The sequence below is a fragment of the Sabethes cyaneus genome, chromosome 3 (assembly GCF_943734655.1).
Source record: "Sabethes cyaneus chromosome 3, idSabCyanKW18_F2, whole genome shotgun sequence".
NCBI lineage: Eukaryota > Metazoa > Arthropoda > Insecta > Diptera > Culicidae > Sabethes > Sabethes cyaneus.
Genome location: NC_071355.1, coordinates 198,825,449 through 198,852,462, shown reverse-complemented (window position 1 = coordinate 198,852,462; position 27,014 = coordinate 198,825,449). Strand labels below are relative to the sequence as shown.

Here is a 27,014-nt window from a genome sequence, read left to right as displayed (position 1 = left end):
ACTACTTTGATAAATGTTACATACAACGCATGTAGCATGTATATGCAACATTATAGCATGTATACATGAAAAATCAAATGATTACAATCATGAATACATGCCACTATCACTACAAAGAGACTTACGTAGTCCTGCGTCACCTACATATGCGGTCGTGTCTTGTACACAACCCCTCTGATTTTTCTTCTTCGTCTTCGCCCTCGATTCTACTCACGGGTGGGAGTGTAAACCCTCGCAAGTAATCAGTTTCAGCAGCTCGGATTGCAATGACGAACGAGAGTTACGACCGTAGCTGTTAGCTAAACACACACCCTCAAAAACTCGTTGCAAGAATTAATAAGAGCGAGAGTCCGAAAAGGATGCTTATGTCGACGTGTTCGTTAGAATGAGTACGCGTGTGTGAGAAAATGAGACCACACGAACGTGGGCTTCGCAACACTGCTGACAAGGAAGGGAGAATCATCGTTCTCGTATCAGTGTGGGACGTTAAACAGTACTTTCACGGTGGTCCTCCGGTGACAGAGGGGGTTGGTACAGGCCTTATAAACCATCGCACAATCCCTTACAAGCAGAAGCGCGTGATTGGCTGGTGACCTATCGACAGTCGTATGTGCAAGTTGAGGATTAGTGGCCGTTTATTCAATATTAGCAATATCAGCAGCCATAGCCCACGCCTAGGAAGTGACGAGAACGATAAGGACGCTTTTTACGCACAGCTTAAGCGTAAATACGACAACTGCTCAAGATATGACGTCAAAATCGGAGACCTCAACGCTCAGGTTGGCCAGGAGGAGTAATTCAGACCGGTTATTGGAAAATTCAGCAAACACCCGCGTACGAACGAAAACGGCCATCGACTCATTGACTTCCCCGCCTCCAAAAATATGGCCATACATAGTACCTACTTCCGGCACAACCTCCCATATCTGTACACCTGAAGATCATTACAACAGACGAACTCGCAAATCGACCTCATTTTCATTGCTGGAAGACACTTCTCGGATATCATCGACGTTAGAATCTATCGTAGCGCAAACATCGATTCTGACCACTACTGTTGATGGTTAAAGTACGCTAAAGACTTTCTATTGCAACCAACATTCGGAACCGTCACCCGTCACGGTACAATCTGAAACGACTGAAGTTAGCTGAATGTCTTGAGGCTGCGCTGTCGGGCGAGGGAGAGCTAAACAAAACCCGACGTTCGCGGACTGTTAGAATAGCGTTAAGGCGGCCATCAATAGCGCAGCGGAATGTGCCATTGGGTTCGCTGAAAGGATTCGATGTAACGATTGGTTCAATGAGGAATGCTAGAGGATATTGACCGAGAAGAATGCAGCGTAAGCGTTGACGCTGTAGCAGGGGATCAGTCAAGATGTGGATCAATATAGACAGAAACGAAGACAGCAAACCCATTTTTTCGGGATGTCGCCATAAAGATGGAGGGATCTTCTCGGATGAACGTGAGATGATCGAAAGGTGGATCCAACACTACAATGAGCTCCTGAATGACGCGGAGATAGAAGAACAAGACAGCAGGGAGAATGACTACGCCAGTGGTACGGTGGATGATGGTTATGTGACGACCCCCACAATAGGTGAAGTGATCGAAGCCATCAAGCATCTCAAGAACAACAAGGCAGCTGATAAATATGGTATCGCAGCGGAGCTTATCAAGATGGGTTCGGATAGGTTGGCTATAGTCAGGATCTGGGAAACAGTGTAGCTCACGGAGGAGTGGAAGGAAGAAGTAATATGCCCAATATACAAGAACGGTATCAAGTTGGGTACGTGAGAACTATCGAGCGATCACCATTCTCAACGCCGCTTATAAAGTGCTTTCTCAGGTCATCTTTCGTCGTCTATCGCCGCTAGTAAGTAAATTCGTGCGAAGTTTTCAAGCCAGTTTTGGGGCGGGCGGTCGACAACGAATCACATCTTTGTGCTGCGACAGATCCTCCAAAATTGTCGCGAATACCCTACGCAGCATCTATTTAAAGACTTCAAGGCCGTGAACAGCTATGGAAAATTATGGACGGAAACGGTTTTCCCGGGAAGCTTACTAGACTGATCAAAGCCACGATGGATGTTGTCCAGTGTTATCTGAAGATTTCGGGCGCGATATCAAGTTCGTATGAAACACGACTTCGACAAGGCAATGGTATTTTCTGTTTCTTGTTCAACTTCGCGTTCGAAGATGTTATGAACGGTGCGAGTTTTAACATGCGGGTACGATCTTCAATAAATATAGCCAATTCATCGGGGTTTTTTTCCTGTGTGGACTGCTCCTCACTGCGGCCAGTATAATTGAACTATTGTGATATCGGGTGTTTGCTCGGGTGTTGTGGCTCGGGTGTTTGCTGTATGACCTGCACTGCATTTTTTGCTATAATCGCTATTGAATGAGCAATATGCTTAATTTTATGCGTTCTCGTGTGTGTTGAGGTTTACCCTTCCTTCAAAGCTTGATCTACTTTACCCAGTTATTCCTCGCTGACAGTACTATCCCATATTATAGCCGTTCCTGGCGAGGTCTCATTCGATCCTCTGACCAGTACACTTAACTATATAGGAAGGACTTTTGCACTGTCAAGGGGCTTCAGTGGGTAAATATAGAATACAGCATGAAGGAAGGGTAAATGAGAGGCCTGAGAATAAACCCATGCTAGAGTCCCTTGACATCGAATGGCTTGATTCTACTAAGATTCGAACCCACGACCACTCGCTTGTCAAAGCAGACTCGGTAACCTTGCGGCTACGGAGGTCCCCCATTCATCGGTTTCGCTGACGACGTGGACATTGCCGGAAGGACGTTCCAGGCAAGGGGTTGCTGAAAAGTATGCCAAACTCAAATGTGAAGCAGTGAAGATTGGGTTAGTGGTGAATAAGTCTAAAACCAAGTACCTGTTAGCAGGAGGAACCGAGTGCGATCGAGCTCGCTTAGGCAATAGTGTGGTAGTCGACGGGGACGAGTTCGACTTGGTGGATGAATTTGTATTCCTCGGGTCATTGATGACGTCGGATAAGAGCAGCAGAGAAATACGCAGACGTATTCTTGCCGGAAGCCGTGCTTACTACGGACTCCTCGAGCGTTTAAGGTCTGGTAAGCTTCATGCCCGTACCAAATGTACCACGTACAAAACACTAATAAGACCGGTAGTCCTCTATGGGCCTGAAACGTTCACGATACTCGACGAGGTCTTGAAAGCACTGGCCGTTTTTGAGTGTCATGTATTTAGGACCATCTTTGGCGGTATATGGAGGAGAAGGATAAAACACGAGCTGGCGCAGCTTTTGGGTGAATTCAGTATCCAGAAAGTTGCTTAAAAGCAGAAGGGTGCAATAGGCGGGACATGTTGTAAGAATGTCGGACAACAATCCCGCAAAAATGGTATTCGCCTCGAATCCGATTGGTATCAGACGCAGAGGTGCGTATCGTGCTCAATGGTTAGACTAAGTGGAGCAAGACCTGGAAATTGTGGGATTTTCGAGAAATTGGAGACGGACAGCCATTTACCGAGTTTGTTGGCGAGACATTGTTATACAGGTGAAATCTTATAGGACGTCGCACCAGGATAAGTAAGTAAGTAAGTAAGTAATCTCTGCTGTTACGGCCAAAGAATACTCAATGTTGGGGTTCCTGAAAATAAATACGAAGTTTTTTGCGGATATCTTCAGTTTGCCGACTCTGTATTGCTCGCTCGTGCGCAATGTTCTATAGTACGGAGTACAAGTGTGGGCGCCATATCATGTAGTCTACGTCAGCCGGATTGAACGTGTTCAAAGGCAGCTTGTCCAATACGCTCTTCGAAATCGTAACTGGAGGCCATCCTGTGGAGGGATAGGATAAACCTACCACCGTGTGAAAGGCGTTGCATGCTGATCGTCCTACCAACAACGTTGTCAAGTAGACCAGTATTCCTGCAACGTATGACAATCTTCGACGTCCTATCAGGCCACATCGACCGTGCGGATATACTGAGCGAGCCCATTTGGCATAAAGCCATTTGGCATAATGCTAGTTGGCATAACGCCATTTGGCCTAATCATAAATAAGTGGTAACTTTCCCAGATAATTCAGGGTCAGACGACGTGAGCGTTTGCCGGTGACCCGCCGTCGGTAGCATCGACCGCAATGGGGAGAGGCAGCGCCCCGTAAAAATAACCTCTGTCTAAATTTATTTATTTCTCTAGGTGTACTGACTATGAGTTAGTTTTCTTTAGTTACCGCATGGATTAGTCTCTGGTAAACTCTGGCGTATCCGCAATATCTATTATTATCTGTTGTCAGTAAGCACTAAACAACAAAATCTGGGTAAATTATCAATTGTGCAAGAAAGTCGTTATGCCAAATAACCATTATATCATGTATGAATTGATTGACAACCATTATACATGAATCGACAATTTAATCGTTTTACAGACCATTTCAATTTTGAAGAATCGTTTCGCATTTTCTTCCAATGAATTTCCACACTTCACATCCGTATAACAAATAGTTAGTAATTCCGATGAATTTTGTGAACAAATTAAGAAAATATAATTATTACAATAGTGAATGACCAATTGGTTAAAACCACATTAAAGAACAATAAAAAAAAATATTACAATTGGCCATTACAAAACTTCTGTTGTGTTTTATAAATGTTTTTAAATATGTATTTTTTTAGGTCAAAATGTTTTTAACTTCTTTGTCCATACAATAATTTGTTTCTTCTGAAGCATGTTGAAAATGTAATAGCAACTGCGAAGTTTCTTAAACTGTACTACATATATATTCAAGCTTCTATCTACAGTGTCTTCTGCAGTCTATCTAACCAAAAATGAAACGTTTTCGTACGTCACAGTACCTAATATTGACGCAAAACATTCAGCATTTTTGGCTTCATGTCTCTCAATTCACACCCGGCATAGGTGTAGTTTTCCAACTGACGTGTGCTGTTTTACAATCCCAGCAGAGCAACAACGCTCGGCTCGCAAATCATTGCACCCATTTCATATACCTTCGTGTCGTTTGTTTTCCCTTCATTGCAGAACGTCTGAGGCTGTTCAGCGCTCCGGAAACGTGAAGGAGCGCTTGCACTTGTTGCCACCCGGCATCATCGCCAAGCAGTAGTAGTAGTAGTAGTAGTCCGCGGTGCCGCCACTGCCAGCAATCCTTGGGACACTCCCGCCCGTAAAGCCGCCAAAATAGGTGCCATGGGGAAGGACTACTACAAAACGCTAGGCATACCGAAGGGGTCCACGGATGAGGACATCAAGAAGGCCTACCGGAAGCTAGCGCTCAAATATCACCCGGACAAAAACAAAAGCCCCGGCGCCGAGGAAAAGTTCAAGGAGGTGGCCGAGGCGTACGAAGTGCTGTCGGACAAAAAGAAACGGGAAATGTACGACAAGTACGGCGAGGAAGGACTGAAAGGAAGTGAGTTGCTGTTTGTTTTCGGTGTTGCGTGTGTACGTTTATTATTAAACGAAGCTTGTTTTGCATTTCAGGAGCGTCAAATGGCACAACAAATTCATCACAAAACTTCACATATGAATTCCACGGTGATCCTCGGGCGACTTTTGCGCAGTTTTTCGGTTCAAGCAACCCGTTTGCCTCCTTCTTCGATATGCACAATGATAGCCTTTTCAATGACAGTCTCTTCAATGATGATGAATTTTTCACATCGTTCGGTGGACTGGGGAACCGACACGGACTGGGAGGTGCATTTAGGTAAGATCTAATTGAATTTTATTTTAGCAATAGCTAATAAGTTTCAACAACCGCAGGTCACACTCTTTCAACGTGCACTCGCCGCTTAAAAAGGAAAAAGTGCAAGATCCTCCGATCGAGCACGATCTGTACGTGACGCTGGAGGAGATCTACCATGGCTGTGTTAAGAAGATGAAAATCTCCCGGAGGGTACTGCAGCCGGACGGTACCTCCAAGAAGGAGGACAAATACGTCAGTATATCGGTCCGACCGGGCTGGAAGTCCGGCACAAAGGTCACCTTCCAGAAAGAGGGCGATCAGACGAAAGGAAAGATACCTGCCGACATAGTTTTTATAATTCGCGACAAACCGCACATCTGGTTCCGGCGGGAGGGTAGCGATTTGCGGTACACGGCGAGGTTAACATTAAAACAGGTAGGTTCAGTCTTGTTTTTTCTTCTTCTCCAACTATTCGCTAGTTAATTATCTATCAAAGTGGTGGTTTCAACCTGCCAACCGGATTCAAAGCAATGAATCATTTAAGATAAATTCCGGTATCAAAAATCTACAAAAACGCCCAACTAGTTTGCTGCGAGTCGCAGCTTACAGATTTAGATTTACAACCCCAATTAGGCAACAAACGAATAACATAAATCTAATCACCTTACAGCATTAATGAGACACTCGTGGTGCGTGATTCGTGATCTATGCGCGATGCGTTCGACGGGCCACAGAGGTTTTTGTTGGCAAATTGAGTGTGCGTGTTTTTGCGACCGCTCGCTCGAATGCTCTGAATGGCTGTAAATTGCCCGCAAACTAGGCGGCTGCAAATCAGTTTAATGGGAGGACCCATATTGCTACTGACTAACTGACTGACTGACTGACTGACTGACTGTACATGGTGTCAGCGGGGGACAGTTTTTGCTGATGACGGAGCGGTGGCGTACTGTCAACCAACGTGTGGCTTTTTTATTTGCTTGCCATTCACGACAGCACCGAATAAATCACCAAGCTGATTGTGCTAAAATCCCATTGGCGAGATTTAATCCAGCGAATCTATCATCGGGATTTGACCACCACTCGGTTGAAGAAGGAAACGATAAATGTTTTTGCCCTGTTTTTGTTTCTTAATCAGTCTGAATTTGCCGGCAAATGATCGAATCCCTTCTAGCTTGCAGCATTTGAGCGCACTTTGGGTGGTGCGGTGCCACACCGTAATAAACTGGTTAGTAGTTAAAGAAATCTATTTCCATATTTGTACGGACCATTTTTACTGCACTCGTATATAGTTGTATGTTTTTGAATCGTTTATAGACACGTCACGATGACAGATGAATAGTGTTAATGATTTTTATCGCCTGCGCCAGTGAGGTCAATGAGCGACGAGGACTGGATCGATAGTTGTGATAGAATACTGCTGTTGAGTTTTTGAATTATTTTTGGGATTCAGTGTCGTCGGCTATCCTGAATGCCGCCTACAAAGTACCTTCCCAAGTCATCTTCAAACGACCGTCGCTACTAATCAAAAGATTCGTGGGAAGTTATCAGGCCGGCTTTCTGAAATCGATCTGTAATCGATCTAAAAAAGCAAAGTCTTGGGCTTAAACGCCTTTCTAAGACTTGACCCTTCTTTATTGATAGACATCACAGCCAGCTATTAGAGTACAGGATAGTTACGAGGCTAGTGCAACAATCCTACTGACTCTATCGAGCAGCACCGCCTAGCCTAGCGAATCGATCTAAGTTATCATGGTGAAAAGAGTAAAGCAACTGCGCTTCATGATTTGTTCATACTGCCAGGCCCATTTTGGATCTAAAAAATTGGACATCGCAAGGTAATTCGTATCCACTGGCTGATCCAGCATTTTCAATGTCTTTGCGGAAAAGGTGAGCCCAGTTCTGGTCGAAGACTGAGAACAAGGTGGCCTAAATTCCACACCTTGGCCTTGGAGGTCGGAGCAATCGGCCGAACGGCCAAAGAACTACCTGACCAAGATGGACATATTTATGCGGAAGCATCAGTCGAGGAAACGCGTGTTAAAGAGACGTGGTGGTCATATTGGATGATGAGACCTATTTGACACTGGACGTTAACAACTGGCCAACTGGGATCAAGTATCTTACGGCCCCAGTAAAGGAGGCAAGCGATGGCGTCAATTATTTCTCCCACCCTAAGCTCTGAGGTGGAGTTGGCAGCATGAACAAAGCATCAAGCGCAGTTGCTTGATTCTTTTCGCCATCTAGAATTAAACTATTTTTTTAATGCATACGCTACAAATGCCGTTATGAAGCGCCGTGAATGCCCAGCCGGCATACATCACGTATTCATCGATTTCATAGTCGTATATGATAATGCAACCCAACAAGAGCCATGGGAAAAATTCATAAAAACGGATTTCTGCGAACTTAGATCACTAGGGAAGTAGATCTGGGTGGCATTCATTGCGATCAACATACGGGGTACGGTTTTCAACAAAGCTTGCAACAATTTATCTGCTTTGACGATGACATGGATGCCGTAAACAGGACATCAGTTATAAGATCAGTACATCAGACTAAAATACAAAGCTGAGACAATTGGATTGAAGATAAATTCGTCCAAAACGAAGTATATGCCAGTGGAAGGAAACGAGCGCGATCGAATGATTCAATACTATAAAAAACAACCACTACATGTGCATGGAAGAAGTCGGTTGGACATCGTCCGATACAAACGAACATTTTGCTTGCGTTGAACCGACGCCAGGCGACAAACTTCTACTGTGGGTAGTCAATTTAGAGACAAAAAGAGAAATGAAAAAATACGTCACCTCATGCTCCCAATCGGTTTGCAGTTTACACACTTCAATATGAACGCAAAGCGGGAAAACGACTGCTGGTTTCTCTTGAGAGGCCACATGAATTGTAGGCGGCAGTCTTCGAAAGCGGCAGATTGACTGGATTCAAAAAACAGTCAAAAAACGTTTTCGAAACGCAAGCGACTTTCAGGACGACGATACGACGACGACGACAAAGTAAATAGTAGTTAGATTAAAAAACTTCTCGCTCGGTGGTAATCTGCAATTGATGCAGGAAGCGGCACAATATGTGTCGATAACCCAACCAAACGCGTCGCTATTCTTGAGAAGTGGATTTTGCGGTCTCCTTTTGTCCAGCGCCTCTATGGTTCAAAGGTACAAGTACCAGCGAACCACATGCCCTGGCGGGTGTTGTGGGTTTGAATCCGGTTATAATCTCAGATTACAACTTGGTTCGACTCATGCACCTTCTAGCATTGGACAAAAGGTAGGAGTCAAAATGACTACTTGTCAAGCATAGCTACCAATACCCCCCCCCCCCTTCCTTTCCGCTCTCCCCCTCTTTCACCAAAAATTTTCATTTCTTTCCCCTACCGTCCCTTCATCAATTGTAGAACCATCGTTTAAAAAAAAATATTAATTTATATGTATGACCTCATTTCAAGGTCAAGACTTAAAAAAACTTGAGATTAGTCTATTCAAAGATCTGTTAAACACAGAATAATCTGTGCATGTGGCAATCCTGGTAGAAAGCGCTTGCTATATAGAGCCAGTAGGATCGTTGCACTAGCACCGTATTTGCTCTGTACTCTAATGACCCGCAACGATATCTGTCGATAAAGAAATCAAGTATTAAGGCCCCCATACACGTACGTACATGTTGGCCGAAAATGTTGGTGAATTCGTGTTCGTCCAACACGCTCGCTTGTGTGTGAGTGCCACGAACCAAACTGGCAGAAGAAAATGTTCGGCTCGGCGCTCGGTCGGAATGAACCTCCAACATTTTGTTCATTTCCAACCCAACATATGCGTACGTGTATGGGGGCCTTTAGAAAGACGTTTAAGCCCAAAGCTTTGCTCGGCTTTTGGTCCTCTAGCGAGCGAGACAGGGGCTTGACAGGCCTTGCAGGTCGCTACCATGCAACCATGGATTAGAAACTCGGTACGTGAAACTACCTATTTCCCATCTTATTCTGGTCATTATGGTCAACCGCGAACTGGGTTTCCGCAAAATGGTATTCGGTGAGATACGGTGAAATACGTCCGTCAAAATGCAAAAAAACACAGACGAAAGAAGGTGCAAATCAAATAGCAATGCAAAGCCTAGGTGCTACATTCCGTTTTCATAACTTGACCTTCTGTTTTTGTTCAACAGACTGCGCAGCCAGCTGTTGGAGTACAGGACATTCGAAAATACCACGACTGGATTGTTAGACCAGCGGTGTACCTCTAGGCTAACTGGGAGGGTTAACAAAAGAAGATGCAGCATACTTGAATCTTCCGGGAGAACAAGTGTTGCCTGGAAGAGCAGGAGTATACAGAGTTGGAGCAGCTGCATTGTTCTAGGACAACGCAAAGTTCTACCATAACCTATACGCAATCCGCAAAAGCTTTGTGCCGCGAACCGAGGTGTGTCGGGATAAGAATGACAGTATTTTGACTGACGATCGTGGGATGACCGAAAGTAGGAAGAAGAACTACGACGAGCACCAGAATGGTGCCCAGGTGGAGATCCACGGCGGCGGGGAAAACAATATCGACAGTGCGACAAACGAAGAAGAGGTACCAGTCCCATCTACAGGCGAAGTTAAAGAACAATAAACCGGCTGGGGAGATATCATCGGAGTGGAACTTTTTAAAATGGGGCCATAAAAGGTGGCCGCTTATCTACACCGGTTAATTTTCAGAATATAGGATACAGTACAGCTACAGGAGGAATGAAAAAATGGAGTTATCTATGCGATCTATAAGAAGGGCGACAAGTTGGACTGTGAGCACTATCGTGCGATGCGATCACCGTTCTCAATACCGCCTACAAAGTGTTGTCGCAAATCATACTACGCGAACTATCATCAATTGCGAATCAAGCCGGCTTCGGTGACGGTAGGTCAACAACGGATCAAATATTTACATTGCGGCACATTCTTCAAAAGGCCGTGAATACAGGATTCCCCCACACCGTTTGTTCGTTGACTTCAATGCTGCATATGATACCATCAATCGAAAAGAGCTATGGAAAATCTTGGACGAGAACGGCTTCCTTAGGAGGCTGATCAAACTGATTTAATCTACGGTTTATGGAACACAGTGCTGTGTTCGGATTTCGGGTGGACTGACGAGTTCATCCGAATCACACAGAGGGCTTTGCCTGCTTTTCAGCATAGCACTATACCAACACGATGTCAACATGCAGGGCACGATCTTCAACAAATCTAGTCAATTTGTCTGCTTTGCTGATGACATAGGTATTATGAGGGCTGAGGACATAGGCAGTGGCTAAACAGTAGAACAGACTAAAGCGTGAAGCAGATACGATTGGGTTAAATGTAAATATTTCTAAAACAAAGTACAAGCTGACAGGTGAAGCCGAGACCGACCGACGCCGCCTGGGCAGTAGTTGATCGGTTGACGGCGATATGTTTGGTGTACATGACGAATTTGTCTATCTTAGCACATTGGCAGCGGCGGACAGTGACCCCAGCCATCCCAAGTAACAATTTGAGTTTTATTACAACCTTATGATGGCATTTAAGACCAAAATTGGTCATGATAACCGCCATAAGAGTACAATAAAACTCACATTGTTGCTTGGGATTAGATTTGAAGGTGTATTATCAGTGGAGGTCGTGCTTATGATTCCTCTCGAATAGACTAAGCTCGTTAGACCGGTTATTCTCCAGGGTATGAAACGTGGAAAATGCTCAAGGAGGATCTGCGAGAGCTCGCAGCTTTTGAAAGATGAGTGCTGAGAACAATCTTCGCCGGCATATAGGAGAACAGAGTATGTAGGCGGATGAATCAGCACAGCTTTATGGCAAACCTAGTATTCAAAAGCCGGCTAAAGCTGCACGGATACGATGGGCTGAGCATGTTGTAAGGATGCCACACAACTAAGACAACCAGGAGCACAGCAAGCAACATGGTTAGATCAAATGGAGTGAGATCTGGAGAGTACACGGTATCCAAGGAATTGGAAAGCGGTAGCTCACAACCGAGTGAATTAAAGAAATGTCATTATCAGGCAATGTGTTAGGACGGAAAGTCATTTAAACAAGTTGGAGTTGACTACTTGTGTTAGAAATCGTGGCTCTCGTTTCAATATCCACTTGTCAGATTGCCTCCTCAAGAGCGATATTAAAAGGTCTCAACCCTCACTGTGTCTCGAAAGGGCTTGTAGCTCTGATCAGTGACGTCTGTTTATCCGGAAAACCGTGTTTGTGCATTATCTACCATAGATGATTTCGATCGATTGTATCATATGCTGCTTTGAAGTCAATAAAAGTGTGATGCATGGGAACTTTTTACTCCTGACTTTTCTGCAAGATCTGTTGGATGGTTGGAAATTTAGTCCGTGGTTGCGCGAGCTACCATAACACTTTACGCCATAAGCACTACAATCCCCTACTGAACCTTGAGCTATTGGTGACAGCCTTCTTGACAGGGACATAATATCTTCAATCTGCGATGAGTTTCAAAAAGGAATATTCTCAATTTGCACCTTTTTTATTTTACGCTGGTGTACTGCAGCCTCCGCCAGATTGAAACTTTACCAAACGTTTATTTTTTGTTTCACCAGCGAAAGACACTGTTTTGCTTCGGCCAGCATCTGTAGAGCACACAGTATCCTGCAGATTTCCATTTCTAGTATCTGTAATACAGTGCCTAGACCGGAATATAATTACCTATGCATTTTGGCTTCGTCCATGAATCGCACTTCTGCCTCGTCCGTGAATCGCACTTTTTCCCCGCTAGGCGCTTTACAAGGTTTGAGCAAATTATGGAAAAACGAAAGATAGTTTGTAAATTGTTCTCACCACATTTTTAAAAGAAATATGTGAGTGATGTAAAACGCTGTTACAATTTTTCGACAGGTAATGTCCTCCTGTTAATATCGTATTTGCCGTATAAGTAAATATTACATCAAAACCACTCTAAAATAACATTTACCCATAAAGCAACAACTATGTTTCGTAAACAACAAATGTTTACGATAGATTCAAGCTGGCAAAGTAGTCACCCATCCATGCCAATGTAGTCAATTTACTCGGAATCTGCACTGATAAATTATTGAATGGCACTTTGACCCCCATCGTACTTTTACCCCTCCTTCATAGTTCATAGTTTTCGGCAGATTGGTACCTATACATTGGTAGTTGATAGTCAGAGTCAATGTTCGGTGCGGAAGAGTATGTTCGTGATGTTAAAGAAGAACTGGCCGTCTATGAACAATGATCATGATCAATCTAATTCATTGCAAGTTGATCAGGTGATATCTAGGTGGCTTTGTGGATATCTTTGCGTGATAAAAGGGTGCTTCAGATTACCAGGCTCCAGGAAATAGTGAAGTTTATGCATTTTTGGCCGTTATCATGGTTCGTATCGATGCGTGTGAGGCTTTGGGGCCTTATCACCGGTCTATACATTGGTTCCCTACCGAGCTAGACGTTCATATCCCCGATAACGATCTTGATGTCCCAAGGCGAGCAGCTATCAGTTGTTGTCTTTAGCTGTACGCAGAACACTTCCTTCTCATCATCGTGTCTACATGCGTTTGCGTTTTACAGATGACAGAGCTTTTGCCTCATAAATACATTGCACAACTGGTGTATTTTGCGTACTATATTTGGAATGAATTTTTACCCTACCGTTCAATTTATAAATAAATACGAAACCTCATCATAGGTCCATTTAGCTTTGGGCTTTGATTAGAACTATTCAATATTAAATTTGATAAAATTTGAAAGAATGCTGCTGCAAGTTAAATGCAAATAAATCACTTCACAACAAAATTTCCAGGAAGCTTGTCGTCAATTATATTGTTCAGTTCATATCTCAATCACGATTGCTGCAATCATAATACTGATTTTATAAGTGCGATTGAAGAGTAAAAGGATTTTACCAGCTTAAAAGATTAAAGTGAATTGAAACTGTAGCACTTGAGCGCATCAGTTTGCTGTGAAACGTTGCATGAGTAATGGCTAATACTTTTGAATTTTTTGTTGCTTGTTTGATAAAACTCGTTTGTTTTAGTTTTGATAGTCATTTTCAGTTTTAGTCATTACGTTCATGTTGGGAATCAGTACTGTATGCGGGGTTTCTTTAAAAAATGCTCTTGAATAGTATGTAAAAAAGTGCTTTAATACTTTGTCACCTTAGCTACATATCACTTCTTTGACATCCCTTAGAAAGCCTTGATCGTTGTTTTAGATTCCGGTCTGCGAATTGATCCAAGAGCGGAAGTGAGTGGTTCGTACGTAACCCGACGGGTGTCCGGAGGTGCATCCGGCCGATGAAACGAACGAAACTACACCGATTTGGAGGCTGGCGCCACCCTCCTGAATGGCAAGTGGGCCGCCAGAGTCGCCCTGGCAGGTACTCTGGTTAGCGGCATCAGCTCCGGTTCCGCAGATGGTGGACGCAACGACAACCGATGATCCGTAAACGGCAGCACAGGCTGCGTTCGAGATGACACGGATGTTTACCCAGTTTTTAGTCGGCGAAACAGGGCCGGTGTCACTGGTGCGTCCGAATCCGGATACAGTGGCAATGTTATCCAAGAACGTTTCTCCGGTACGGTCGGCACTTGGTAGGTTTATCGGTTGGATGTTCTCTGCGGGTTACGTTTTCAGTTAAGCGCATGTAACTTTAATTAACAAAATGACTTACGTGAGAAGCCTACCGGTGTATCGAGACGGATCAGACCGATATCGTTGTTGAGGTTACTGGGGTTGTACGATGGATGGATGATAAAGTTGGTGGAGTGTCCCAGCACTTCGGGTGAAGCTGACACAATGGTTCCCATGACAATTTCGAACCGTTGAACGCCAGTAATACAGTGAGCAGCCGTCAGGACCCACTCGTTCGAGATCAAAGAACCACCGCAAGCTAGAGCACCGGTGGCAGTGAAACCTCTCAGCATTACCTGGTACGGGAACTGACCTGGGGAGGCCGGGAAACCGTTGACAATGCGGACATGGCTCCGGGCGGCAAGATCCTGAGCGTCACGGACGGTAACAGGGCGCTGGAACGGTAGCTGAGCCGCCTGCAATCAAATAGATTCGTTATTATCGCACTGCAACACACTTAGTTCTGAATATTCTTGCCTGGGTCAGGGCCAGGCAGGCCATCACAGCAAGGAACAACTTCATTATCGATCGATTTTGTCCGAAACACTACTGAATGGTAATGAAACAGTAGCGAACTTCTTTATATAGGGTAGTAATTTCGCTAATCTTCACGACGGTTATTAGCTTCTTTGGATAAGTGTTTTGATTAGATTAGGACGCGAAATTCCGAATATTGATTCCATAACGTTGGATGGATAGTGTGATGATTTTTTACTCTGAAATACGATAGTCGGGGATTGATTAGATAAGTCTTCTTTGAAGTCAAAAAACCTTTGTTGACTTAGAAGGTTTTATTTTAAGTCAAAAATACGAGAACATTTATATTTCAACATCTATCTTCATTATAATATAGTTGGCGAAAATTGCAGGGTCTTAATTTGGGAAAATCTGCAGTATTTTCCGTATTACGAATGCTAAATGAACAATACGACGTTGATAAATTTGGTACTTCCCGAGGTAATCAGGGAAATCCAAGATTGCGGCTGGTTATCAGTTGTGATTTGTGTGCTTAATTTTAAAAGGCGAATGACGTATTATTTATTAACATGACAGCGATAAGAAATGTATACGAGTAGGCGTTAGCTCTCAGCTGCTAATATCGATTGTTAACGTACATAGTTTTTAGCGAAGTTGAAAGAAAATTGAACATACTTGTTGATCATTGCTGGAAAACATTCCATGCACCGACGGATGTGATTCAACGATATATTTATCAGTCATGTTTTAACACGAATATTCCCAATCCTGACGATTAATATATTATTATTTATTAGTTAATAAATTGGTTATTTTATGGTGTTAAGCTTTAACACCTGGACGCTTCAAACCTAGATAAGTCTCTTGTTTCAGTAATCATTCTTTATTACTGGCTATCAGCTGTCTGCATGAGGTCTGTTGTGTAAAAATAGGTAGTAAATTGCCGGAGTGAGTTTATCTTTTACGACTTTGCAATGAAAATTAAAATCGAGTACTAAAAATTATCTACTCCATCAGTGATTCATTTTATTAACAATTTTGATAAAAATGCATTGATGCAACAAATGATTTATTGTGGGCTTTTAAATATTTTTGTACGAAACACAATCTCCTAATCTTTTTATAGAAACTTGATACAAAATCTAAATTAGGGAGCCTGGAGGATACTACCGTGAGCTGCCCTAATTCCGTGCGGCGCCTAATTCCGTGCACCTGGTCAAAAGGTAGCGGTTTCCTAGCGCTACATGCAGAATATTTTCGAAAAAAAATGTTTGAACGTATAGGGAAGAGGATTCATATCTCGCCAGGAGCCATATTTTGATAGTTTGATGAATCCAAAGCTTTTTTTGCATATTTTTGGTAGACTTAAAAGAAATTATTTGACGAATTGATACCCTACCCTACTCTTCCAAGCATTCAAACAATGTTGAAGGAAATGTGCATGTTTTGTGGAGAGATTTCTGTTTTCAATACCAGGTGCACGGAATTAGAAGCCAAAATTAGCCGCACGGAATTAGGGCACCTCACGGTATATCTCTACATGTACGCGTTTTTTAGAGCTTACTTATTTATTATGTTTAGGAGATAAACCGATTTTGTAGCATTCCAAAAGTTAGTCTAAACCAATTTTGAAAAAACTAATTATGCAAAGTTGCTTATTTACATGAACTTCTTACACATAAAAAGTTTTCATTGAATTCTAAGAGGGTGCAGCTAAGCCCATAGACGAGTTGCCGTGAAATTCCTACAGAACAGGAGAAGTGTGGAAAAATGTCATTGGATTTTGTAGATTCAGGTACGTGCTTTTCGACCATGCATTTTGATTGATCGTGGAAAACTATAATATATTGGCACAAAAACTTCTATAACTTCCTTCAGACAATAGATAGCAACTACCTAGTAGCTCCAAAAAATGCATCATTTTATACCCTAAAAATCATCTGAACACAGTTTCCGAATTGGTTTTCAAATAAAAATATTAGAGCAAAAAACCTGATTTTTGAAGGCCTACCCTGACACAATCTAGAAAAATCGTTATATAGCGATACATAGACGAGACAAAATTTTCATTTTTTCAGCAAAGTTTCTTCAAAATAAATTATCTACAACTTTGTGGTAGGAAATATTGCTCTATGTCACAAGAATAAAAAGTTAAAACTTTTATAACACGCAAAAGCTAACCAACCTAGTTACTAATTATACCAAAAGATAGGTCTCTTTTTATAAACGAAATCTTCTGAATGCATGAAATTTGTAGAGCAAATAGTTTTCGAGACATTGATTTTTGTCTTGATTTTTTGCTTTTTCGACCATAGTGTAGTGTAGAGAAATTATCATCGACGATGGACGATGTTTTCAGCATCTTTTTCATCCTATTTTTTGTTTGTAGCAGTGAGCATGCAACTCCTAGCTATTGAATTATTGAAACCTAGACTGTCAACCAGAAAATGTAGAACGTAAACGAGTGTCTGGAAAGAAGTACGCTGTGTTTCCTGAAGTAACTCGATTGTTCCTTGCTGTTTCAGCCGGATTTGGCGTTTTGCAACTACATACCATCGCTCAAAAGATCATGGAGTGGTATGGCGTCAACGGTTTATAGGTGGTTCCCAATACGGCAATATGCCTGAATATCCAGTTGAGAAATTTTTGTCTAGCGAAACCTAGGGAAGACCCGAAACATTGTTTGAAGCAAGAACCAGCTTACGACAAACTGGAGTACTGGGGTGAGAGGACGAGGTGGTTGTACATAATGTGAGGGTTACAAATCCAACTCTCCATCTTTTACCAATTCAGTGTTGCTGCAACCTTTATGCGGGCAGTCCTTACTATCATACCAGTATTCCTGCTTTCACAATCCCGGGGATTTCTATTTCATAATATAGGCAATTCCTTTACCGAGTTATAGGTATTCCGGGGATTTCAACCGCCTGATTTTCATACAATAATCCTGGTTTTATAAACAGGTCATTCTGTAGGAATCTTCTGCAGAATTCCTCCACACGATTTCTACTCAAAGAACTTCAGATACTGTTTGACAGTCCTTTATTTTGTCCAAAAATACTGGGTCGACGTTGAACACCTTGGTTGAAACGCAGTCTATTGATGCTTTGGTGCTTTGTTGGACTTCATAAATAAATAAATAAAAATAAAATAAATAAAGCTCAGAGAGAAATGAGAGTGTGTATGTGTTAGCTCTCGGTCTCCTCTTTCTGACTGTATTTTTTGTTTTTTTAAGCTTGCCAAGTTTTGCTCAAAATAGCGTCAAGATAAGCAGCATTTCGCGAGTCCATTGTACACATTATGGACAAAATTATGGACGCAGAAGGACTTCGTTCTCTTTCTCGTGTCTTCAACAGCAAGGTTTCTGTGAGCCAAAGGGATGCAGCAAAAAAAGTTCGACTGTTCCCATTCGTACATCTGCAAAACATGGAAAAGAGTCGAAATGAAGTGCCGAAAGAAGACAAGAGCCCCGGAATATATTGAGGAACAGATTTCGAAGCTGAAATCTCAATGCTGCTGGTTGATAAAAAATTATTCCGGAAAATGCTTTGTTTTGGACGACGAAAGTTACTTCCCTCTTTCGAATACGCACATTCCCGGAAATGATCGATACTATTCCATGAATTGTTCTTCTGTATCTCAGAACATAAAATACAAGCTGGGGAAGAATAAATGTTTAATGCGAGAAATGTAGATTCAGGTAAACTGAAAATTCTTGATATTAGGCCAAAAATATAGACTAAGCGAAGGTGAGAGTCGAACCCACAGCTCGACTGAGCGTGTTGTTTAACCAATTACACCACTAAGCCGTCTATACTCTGTGGTCTTATATCAAGATCGCGCTGGATAAATGTGCGAATGAATGATAGAATCAGGCATGCGTCATAACAAAATGATTGAAGAAAATTTTGATCCCGTTTCTACAAAAAAGATCATGCAGATGGATTCTGCGTGTTTTGGCCGGATAGCAGCATTGCATTACGCGCCAAAAACACAATCGTTCCTGAAAACCCATTCGATCCCATTCGTACCCAAAACCCACAACCCGACAAATCTGGCTCAGTGTCGCCCAATCGAAGATTTCTTTGGGATTTTGAGTTTTGAGTTCTTGGTGTACAAAAATAACTGGAGTGCCACGAATTGCAAACAGTTGAATAGAATCAGGAGATGCATTCGCAAAGTTGACATGATGGCTCCTACAACGCTCCTGTTCCGACATCAAACGGAAGCTTCGCCGAACAGCCAATTGCGGACCGTTTTCAAATGTTCACTAATTTGTTTAACAATGGACAATGTATCTTTACTTTTAATAAAACATAATCCTTTTCAAATATGTTTTGACAGCTTGAGAAATAAACTCCAAAATTTTAGTTGCCACCCGTTAGGAGAACTCTCTTCCTTGGGCACCATCTGCATGCTGTTGGCGACATACCATTCCGTAGTTTGTCCGTAATGGCTGGATGCCACAGGATCGTTTGTCGAGCCACAGATACAAACAATCTGCCCTACAAGATATTTCTTAACGAACTTCGACAATTTTATATGTTTGAAAATGTCTACCACCTTTTCCCTACCAGTTGCTGTATGAAACTCCTGCCCAGGAAACTTTTCGAATTCAGTTTTGACGTAGGTTTTGTCGGCCATTACCACCCAGATAGCACCAACTCGTATATCAATATACAAAAATTATCGTAAATGTCTCCTAACCAATTCGAAATCGTAGCTAAAGCTTGATAAAGTGGGCTCAAGTTGATTTTTAATCTTATATATAAAAATGGATTTCTGTCTGTCTGTCGGGATGTTCCTTATAGAAGTGAAAATTTGCATGTAGAGGTTTTTGGGGCCAGGGAAGGTTCTTATGATGGTTAGAGACCCCTCCCCCCACTAAGAGGGGCGGCTTCCATACAGATGAAAAACAACTTTCTGCATTACGGATGGGAAAACTATCATTAACTACTGATAGTTATCAGTAAGCAATAATATCACTAAGTATCAGTAAGGTTTCGCTATTATTGATATTTACTGATATAGTTACGTTGTCCCGTTAGAAAAATTAGTTAGATTAAACTTATTGGTCGGTAGTTGCGTACGATAAACGTGGATGACACAATATATCGTAGTCAACGTCAGTAGCCTAAAGCCGGGGTAGCTCATGCTGATTCAAGCAGTCGCCTCCATTTACCTCGAACTTTGGCCACTCGTCGCCAATTTTCTAGTCGTCTCAAAAGTCACAAATCACTTTCGACGTGATCGTGCCATCTTGCACGTTGAGCCTCCTGCTCCTGGTGCCAGTGAGGTTGTTGAAGACAACTGTTTCCGTCGCACTATCGTCCGGCATTCCGGACGTGTATGGCCCACCGTAGCCTACTGACTTTCGCCAAATGTACGATGGGATTAACTCCAAACAATGCCTATAGCTCGTGATTCATACGTCTCCACTACTCTTCGCTTTCAGTACTTCGCTTGATCGTAGCGTATAGCGAAGGGAAAAGTAAGCTCGATTTTCCGCTTGAATGCGCCGCTGGATTTCCTTACTAATGTTGTCCGCGGTCACCAGCAATCCAAAATATACGAATTCATCTACCACTGCTAGTTCGTCGCCGTCAAGGGTTACCATCCGTGAGAGGCACGCGTTTGGTTCCTTGGAGTCTCTTCCTTTCATGTATGTGATCTTTGACGTATTTATTATTAATCTGATCTTCCTAGACTACTGCTTTCAACCTGGCATAGGTTGCCTCCACCATCGCAAGGTTCATAGCTATGATATCAGTCATCTTTTAACCTTGTCTCAGCCCTCGCCGCGTATCGAAGATTGTCCAATCCAATAGCTCTGATCAGTAGCGTCAGTTTATCTGGGAAGCCGTGTTCAATCAATAAGTGCAATTGCTAGTCTTGATCGACTGGTTCTTGTCATCCGTAGGCACGATGTGCTCCCAACATATCTGCTGGGTGGTAAAAATCTGGTCCGTAATTGCGCGAGCCTCCATAAAGCCCGCTTGGTAAATTACAAAGTAAACTTACAATGAAGAACGCAGTTATAATATCACAATTTCCTATTTTTTGATGAGTAAAATTACTGATATTTACTGATAGTTATCTGTAACGTACCGAAATTACTGATAGTTATCAGTAACGATTTTTAATGATAGTTCCCATCCCTATTCTGCATGACTAGAGAACTAATCGAGCAAATGGAATAAAATTTGGCATGTGGGTGTTTTTGGAGGCAGGATTTTTTTGACGTAGGACTACGTCTTTGTTTACTATACTGGGACTGGGTAGCACTTTGTGAAAACGAAAATAGAAGTGTAACGTTGGAATGAAAGATTTCAAATGCTAATAACTACTAAACTGCTGAACGAAACTGAACAATTTATTTATCGTTGGATAGATACAATGACCAGCAATTTTTTAGGGGGGTTAAGAGAGCAATTTTAAGGGGGGTTTAAGAGGGGGGCTCCTATACAAATTAAACACAAATTTCCTCAAAACTCGAGAACTAATCAAGCAAATGGAACCAAATTTGGAATGTAGGGGTTTGAGAAGCGAAGAATTTTTTCTATGGTAAATTAGGACCTCTATCCTCTTTCGGATGGGGGGCCCCATACATATAATATTCAAATTTCCTCATAACTCGAGAACTACTAGACCAAAGGAACCAAAATTGGCTTGTGGAGGTTTTTGGAGGTAAGATGTTTTTCTATGGTGTACTGAGACCCCTTCTTCTTCTTATGATGAAGATTTTATGATGTTTTGAGACCCCTTACCCCTGTGGTAGGAGGATAATTCATTACCATTTCAACCTTTATGATGCACACAAGTGATTTTTAAAAGAAATCTCTATGTCTCAATGGTTGCAGGCGTTGTACTTATGAATCCCCGTCCACGTATTTTCAAAGCCACCATTACATTAAATGAAGAATTGAATCTGAATATTTCGCGCTTATCTTACATTCTAAGTGAATGTTGGCACTCACAGATTCTTATAAACATAGATATGCCAGAAATGCATTTTATATTAGTCTTTGATCTGATGATCTGATATTGTCCTACCTCACCCTTTCGTACAACCCTTAGGGCTGTATACCTTGTATTTTTTATAGTGAATTGAGACCTTTAACCTCTTTAGGAAGGGAATTATGACCCCTTCCCAAATCCATACAAATTATATACAAATTTCCTCATAACTCTAGAACTAATCAAGCAAATGGAACCAAATTTGGCATGTGGGCGATTTTAGAGGCATAAATTTATTTTATGATAGTTTGAGACCCCTCACCCCTGTGGTAGTGGCGGCCGACTCTCATACCAATGAAACAATTTTTTTTGCGTAACTTAATAACTAATCGAGTTCGAGAAATTTTAGACTCTTCCATAAAACATTAGTCAATAACAAGACCACCAGCAACTACCTATAGTAACACTAGATGATTCATGGCGAGATGGCCGCAGGCCGCGAGTGTTGCCTGTGACTGCGGGGGTAGTCCTCAGGATTTATGTACAGCATAGTTTCATTTTTGGTAATACGAAGTTTGTTGGGTCAGCTTGCATCAAAATTACGTGTTATTTCACAATATAAAATATTGTAGCGTGTGTTGCATACATGTAGGCTTATTTATTAAATTTGGATTGATGTAAAAATAAATCATTAAAAACGGTTAAACCTATTTAAGTTTTATTTAATGGAAAAGCATATATGATTTTATTTACGTGTTTATTAATTTATGTGCATTTCAGTTTACGGCGAACGTGAGGCTCATTTCTTCGTTCAATGTAGATTTTAGAAATACCCTGGTCACTTTAAATTAAAGGCACCATTTCGCATCTGCAGACTTATAAAATATTAAGGGTACGGGGTGTTAAGCCAAGTTTTGATTAATAAAATTTTGACCGTAACACCATTTACTATCTGCTTTATCTTACATTTTTCATATAACATTCCTCGCAGTGGTATACACGACTTTTAAATTAAATTTTTAGTTCCGTCTAATCAATTTTACTTTGTATCCCATATTATTCGCTCCTAACCTAATAAGGTACACCGGCGCAAGTGGGACCTAAAAATGCATAGTTTGGGTTTATTCCACTGTGTTCTCTATACCTATGATTATTTCAAAATTCTTTCAGCACAGAAACTCTTCAGTGGTATCACTTCGAAGGATTAAGGCCTATTAATTTACATGAAATGAATCTGGCATAATTTTCAAAATTATGGCGATAGGTCCCGCTTGCCCCATTTACCGGGGCAAGTGGGACCTATATTCAAATTTGATTTAAAAACATAAAATAATAGTAAATTGTGTAAGTTGATATACAGCAATGTTAAACCATTGCAAGAAGCAATTAAAAACAATATTTGTACGAAGGGTTCATAAAAAAAAGCGTAACAAAATCAGATCACAACGGGCGACTTTACAATTTATATAAAGCACAAATCGTGAGCAATTACGCTATAAAGCATTATTGTAATGAAATGTAGTTGAATATGTCGTTATATCCAATTCTTGCGAGACGTAATTTATGATTAATCATTGTTTAATAGCTCGAAAATACGATTATGATCTGTTTGTTCTACCAAGCCCAATTCGGTAGAGCTACTCATAAGAGATAGTTACGTTATAATAACCACAACACTTTATTGTTTCAATTCCAGTTGCAGATTTGCTTAATTATATCAAATTAGACTTTCCAAATTCAATTAACATCGTTTAGGTGTAACCAAAATGTGACCAAACTGTTTGTTCCCTCACAAGCTGTGCATGTGGGCTTCTTTCTTGGGGCCCCTCGGTTTAGTCCTTTTCGGTTTTATTTTAAAGCTTTACTGGTATAAATATTATGTAATTGAATTGAAAATGTTCGACAGTTCATCTAAAAAATGTATTAAGACAGGAAGTTTTGTGCTGAAACACTTTATTTTTAATAGGTCCCACTTGCCCCGGGTGCTTTCAAGAGCCGACCTTATTTCGACCCATTTTTTTTAATGCCGTTTGTCAAATTAAACAACTAGTTTTCGGGTGTAATTTGTTAATACACTCATTATGTTTACCTACTGTCAGAAAAACATGTACTTTTACGTAAAGCCTGTGGCCAAAATATAATTTATAGAAAGGTGCGTCAAACTTACAACGCAAATTGAAAATAACGCTCAAATTTAAAGTCCAATTTTGATGTTTGGAATGCCTGTTATAAATAATCTATAATTTTAATACATGCGTTGTATCTTTCATTTCTAGAAAGGTTCGGTTGGAGAAAATGAGGTTGAAGGGAGTATTGAGCTCCGTTCCCATTTTCCCCCCGTATTTCCACTTGCCCTGGGGTACCTTACTCAATTAGGAAAAATAGACTTCTAATCTTTCAAATCCATCCAAATCAATAGCGATATTTGGAATTGATAGAGGTTTGAGAAAGTTATTGGGAAAAAATCCGTGACGTTACAACGGAGAATATGTCAAATTTATTTCAAAAGAGCTTAGAAACAGTATACCAAAGCAATGTTGTTTCTAATTAAACATAACTTTGCGCAGCTATGTACTGATATGTAGAACTAGACGCTGAACTAGGTTTGCTAATTATGATCAGTCAATTATTTACTGTTGGATTCAATTTTACTCGTGTTATTCCGTGAATTCGCACGCCCAATTTTGCTTTTGGTGCCAGAATCTAGCAGTTTTTTTCTCCTATTCACAATTAAATTCCCCTGAAACCATTAGTATAAGTAAACGGCATCATTCAGCAACCGTATTCCACCGCTAATCGGTTATAAGACAGAGAAACCAGATTTGGCGTATTGCCATTTGATATACAACGTTTTCGAACGCGGCTGACATAATTCCGCGCACATAAATGGAAAGCCTACCGCACTTGCTGCCTCCGCGCGCGAAACCGCGCACACAAATCAAGTGGATTAGGTTCTCCGCCTCGGCCGCGCTTTTGCCAGTAGGTAGTCAGAAGGTAGGTTCGCAAGGGTTTGAAAGCCTACACTTACTGCCGGGCGATGTTTGGCTCTCTCATCGCAAGCGCCGAATAGAGTCACAATAGAAATCAATCACTTTGCCACATTGTGTGACAGCTGCTGCTGCAGCTCGAACGTAATTTTTCTTCAATTCGAACAATTTAATTCTGCAATTAAACTGGCATGTCCATCGATCCGGTGCAACATGATCCGACCGGCGAATGCTGACACGAACCTTCACGTGTGATCATCGAAGATTACGATCCAATCGCATCTGCACTCGTACTCGCACCGGTCAGACTCGTATCTCCTGCTCCTCCTATCGGTTGACCGTATTTGGTGACAACGGGCAATTTGCTATGAGCCACACATTCGACATCTGTTCGTGGCGAATAACTCGTCCATATCGGGAGCGGAGCATACTTGTTACATGCTGTCTGTCCCATGCTTTAGCTAGACATCGTCGACGTCGTCGTCGTCGGCTCTGTTACTCGCTTCTTTGGAGTCAGCTGGTTTGGAACGAAGTGAACAATTTTAATTGAATTTTGTTACAAAAATAAAGCAATCACAGATCAGCTTCGACTGCCTGGCATGGCTGCCGAAGTCATTATTGCCGTTTGCCGTTTTTTGGTGTCCCATTACCGAAGGAGTTAATACGGAATCGTGACCCTTCGCAGCTGACGCTGGCGTTTTTCGCACTGAGAAACAACATAGAAATAATTAATCAGCCAGATGTCACTGTTTGTCTAGTTGTAACACCGACTTATTGGTTAAACCGCCCCGTCGCCAATCGTGTTAACTTTATTTCGTCTTGTTCCATTTCAGGCTCTCTGCGGCGTGATCTTCGAAGTGCCCACGATGACGGGCGAGAAGCTACGCATCAGTACAAAGCAGGAGATTATCAAACCGAACACGGTCAAGCGAATCCAGGGTTACGGACTGCCATTCCCGAAGGAACCGACGCGCAAAGGTGACCTCCTGGTGGCGTTCGACATCAAGTTCCCCGACAAACTGACCCAGTCGGAGAAGGAACTACTGAACGATATGCTGCCGAATTCCTAGTTCCCGCGCGAGCGAGGTCGTCTTCGCCAACGTTCACGGGGGTCACCACTGATTATTATTTTTGTTCCGACTTTCCTGCTTAGTCTTGCGTTGAGGCCGGTTTAAAGGAGAAAAAAAAAGAAAAGTCTAATATACTCGTTTCCGTTGTCGTTTTTCGTCACACTGTCGCTGCTGTTATTTTTTCTTTGTAAAAAGCATTTCAATTGTTTTCTGTGTTTATTATTTATCAGATCGAAATCAGCGCATTTTTTTGTATCAATTCACATGTAAATATTAACAACCCAATACGATTTAATTTGAGGCAGTTGGCACGTGGACACGCGTCCGGTGTTATGTTTTATTTGTGTTAATTTAAATTATCATCTGCATTTGAGGTTAAACGCTTCTGTTCGGCCTAAGGCTTTTTCGCACTTCCGGTTGCTGCTGTAAGGGCAGCAGCCAATGAATAATGATGTCTCAACCCTCTAGCTAAACCACATCCGGGCATACTCAACACTAGGAATAAAGTATCAATATGTATAACAATGCTGATGATTATAATGAATATTATAATTTAATTCAAACATGCGTTAATTGATTCTTCTATGAAAAAAATATACATATATTCTATTGTATTGCAATGATTTAGTAGTCTAGACGATCGGAAAAGTTATTACTTTTCGTTCTATTGTTACTGATGAGTTCATTCCGTCAAATGTGCTTTTATCACACCCCACCCAGAATAGTATTGGCTCTAAAATGGTGTAAAATTATTATCTGATTATTTATAACTGGAAAATAATGATTTAAAACGTTGCGATTACACTAAAGTTGAGCTCACGGTAAGGTTTTAATATGAGAGCAAAACTTCGCTTTCTTATATACACATACCGGAGCTAACGCGGCCCTTCGTAAATAGGTAATACGACTCACCCTATATATGCTATATATGTTTGTCAGCTCATTCATTTCCAGTTATACCAGAATGGCCAGGAACCCTAACCAGATGAACGGCATTTAGAATGCTTAGTTCTTCTAATTGGGTATGGCAGGCGATGACTGTTTTAGATTTAGAACTAGCCGCACAAAGGGCTTTTATAGCGGCTTGGCTATCAGAAAAGAAGTAGATAATCTTGCCTATCAGTTCTTTCTGAAGTGCAAGCTGAGCTCCCCACATAATTGCAAAGATTTCAGCTTGAAAAACC

General features: G+C 41.7%; 2 protein-coding genes across 3 annotated transcripts in view; one reads left to right on the top strand and one right to left on the bottom strand.

Annotated features, from left to right (window-relative positions):
- The window catches only part of LOC128739138 (dnaJ protein homolog 1), a 124,521-nt gene extending 98,129 nt beyond the window's left edge, over positions 1 to 26,392 (top strand). For both annotated transcript variants that reach the window (XM_053834535.1, XM_053834534.1), the window contains 4 exons: positions 5,035 to 5,422; positions 5,494 to 5,716; positions 5,773 to 6,130; positions 25,594 to 26,392. In XM_053834535.1, the coding sequence (XP_053690510.1) occupies positions 5,200 to 5,422; positions 5,494 to 5,716; positions 5,773 to 6,130; positions 25,594 to 25,830 (1,041 nt within the window). In that variant the 5' untranslated portion in view covers positions 5,035 to 5,199 and the 3' untranslated portion in view covers positions 25,831 to 26,392. The remainder of the gene's footprint in view (positions 1 to 5,034; positions 5,423 to 5,493; positions 5,717 to 5,772; positions 6,131 to 25,593) is intronic.
- On the bottom strand, positions 13,917 to 14,861 carry LOC128739139 (collagenase-like). Its single transcript, XM_053834537.1, has 3 exons — positions 14,817 to 14,861; positions 14,380 to 14,755; positions 13,917 to 14,323 (listed from the first exon to the last, which is right to left on the bottom strand). Exons 1-3 carry the CDS (start codon positions 14,859 to 14,861, stop codon positions 13,917 to 13,919), a joined length of 828 nt encoding a protein of 275 aa, XP_053690512.1.
- Positions 26,393 to 27,014: the final 622 nt, after the last annotated feature.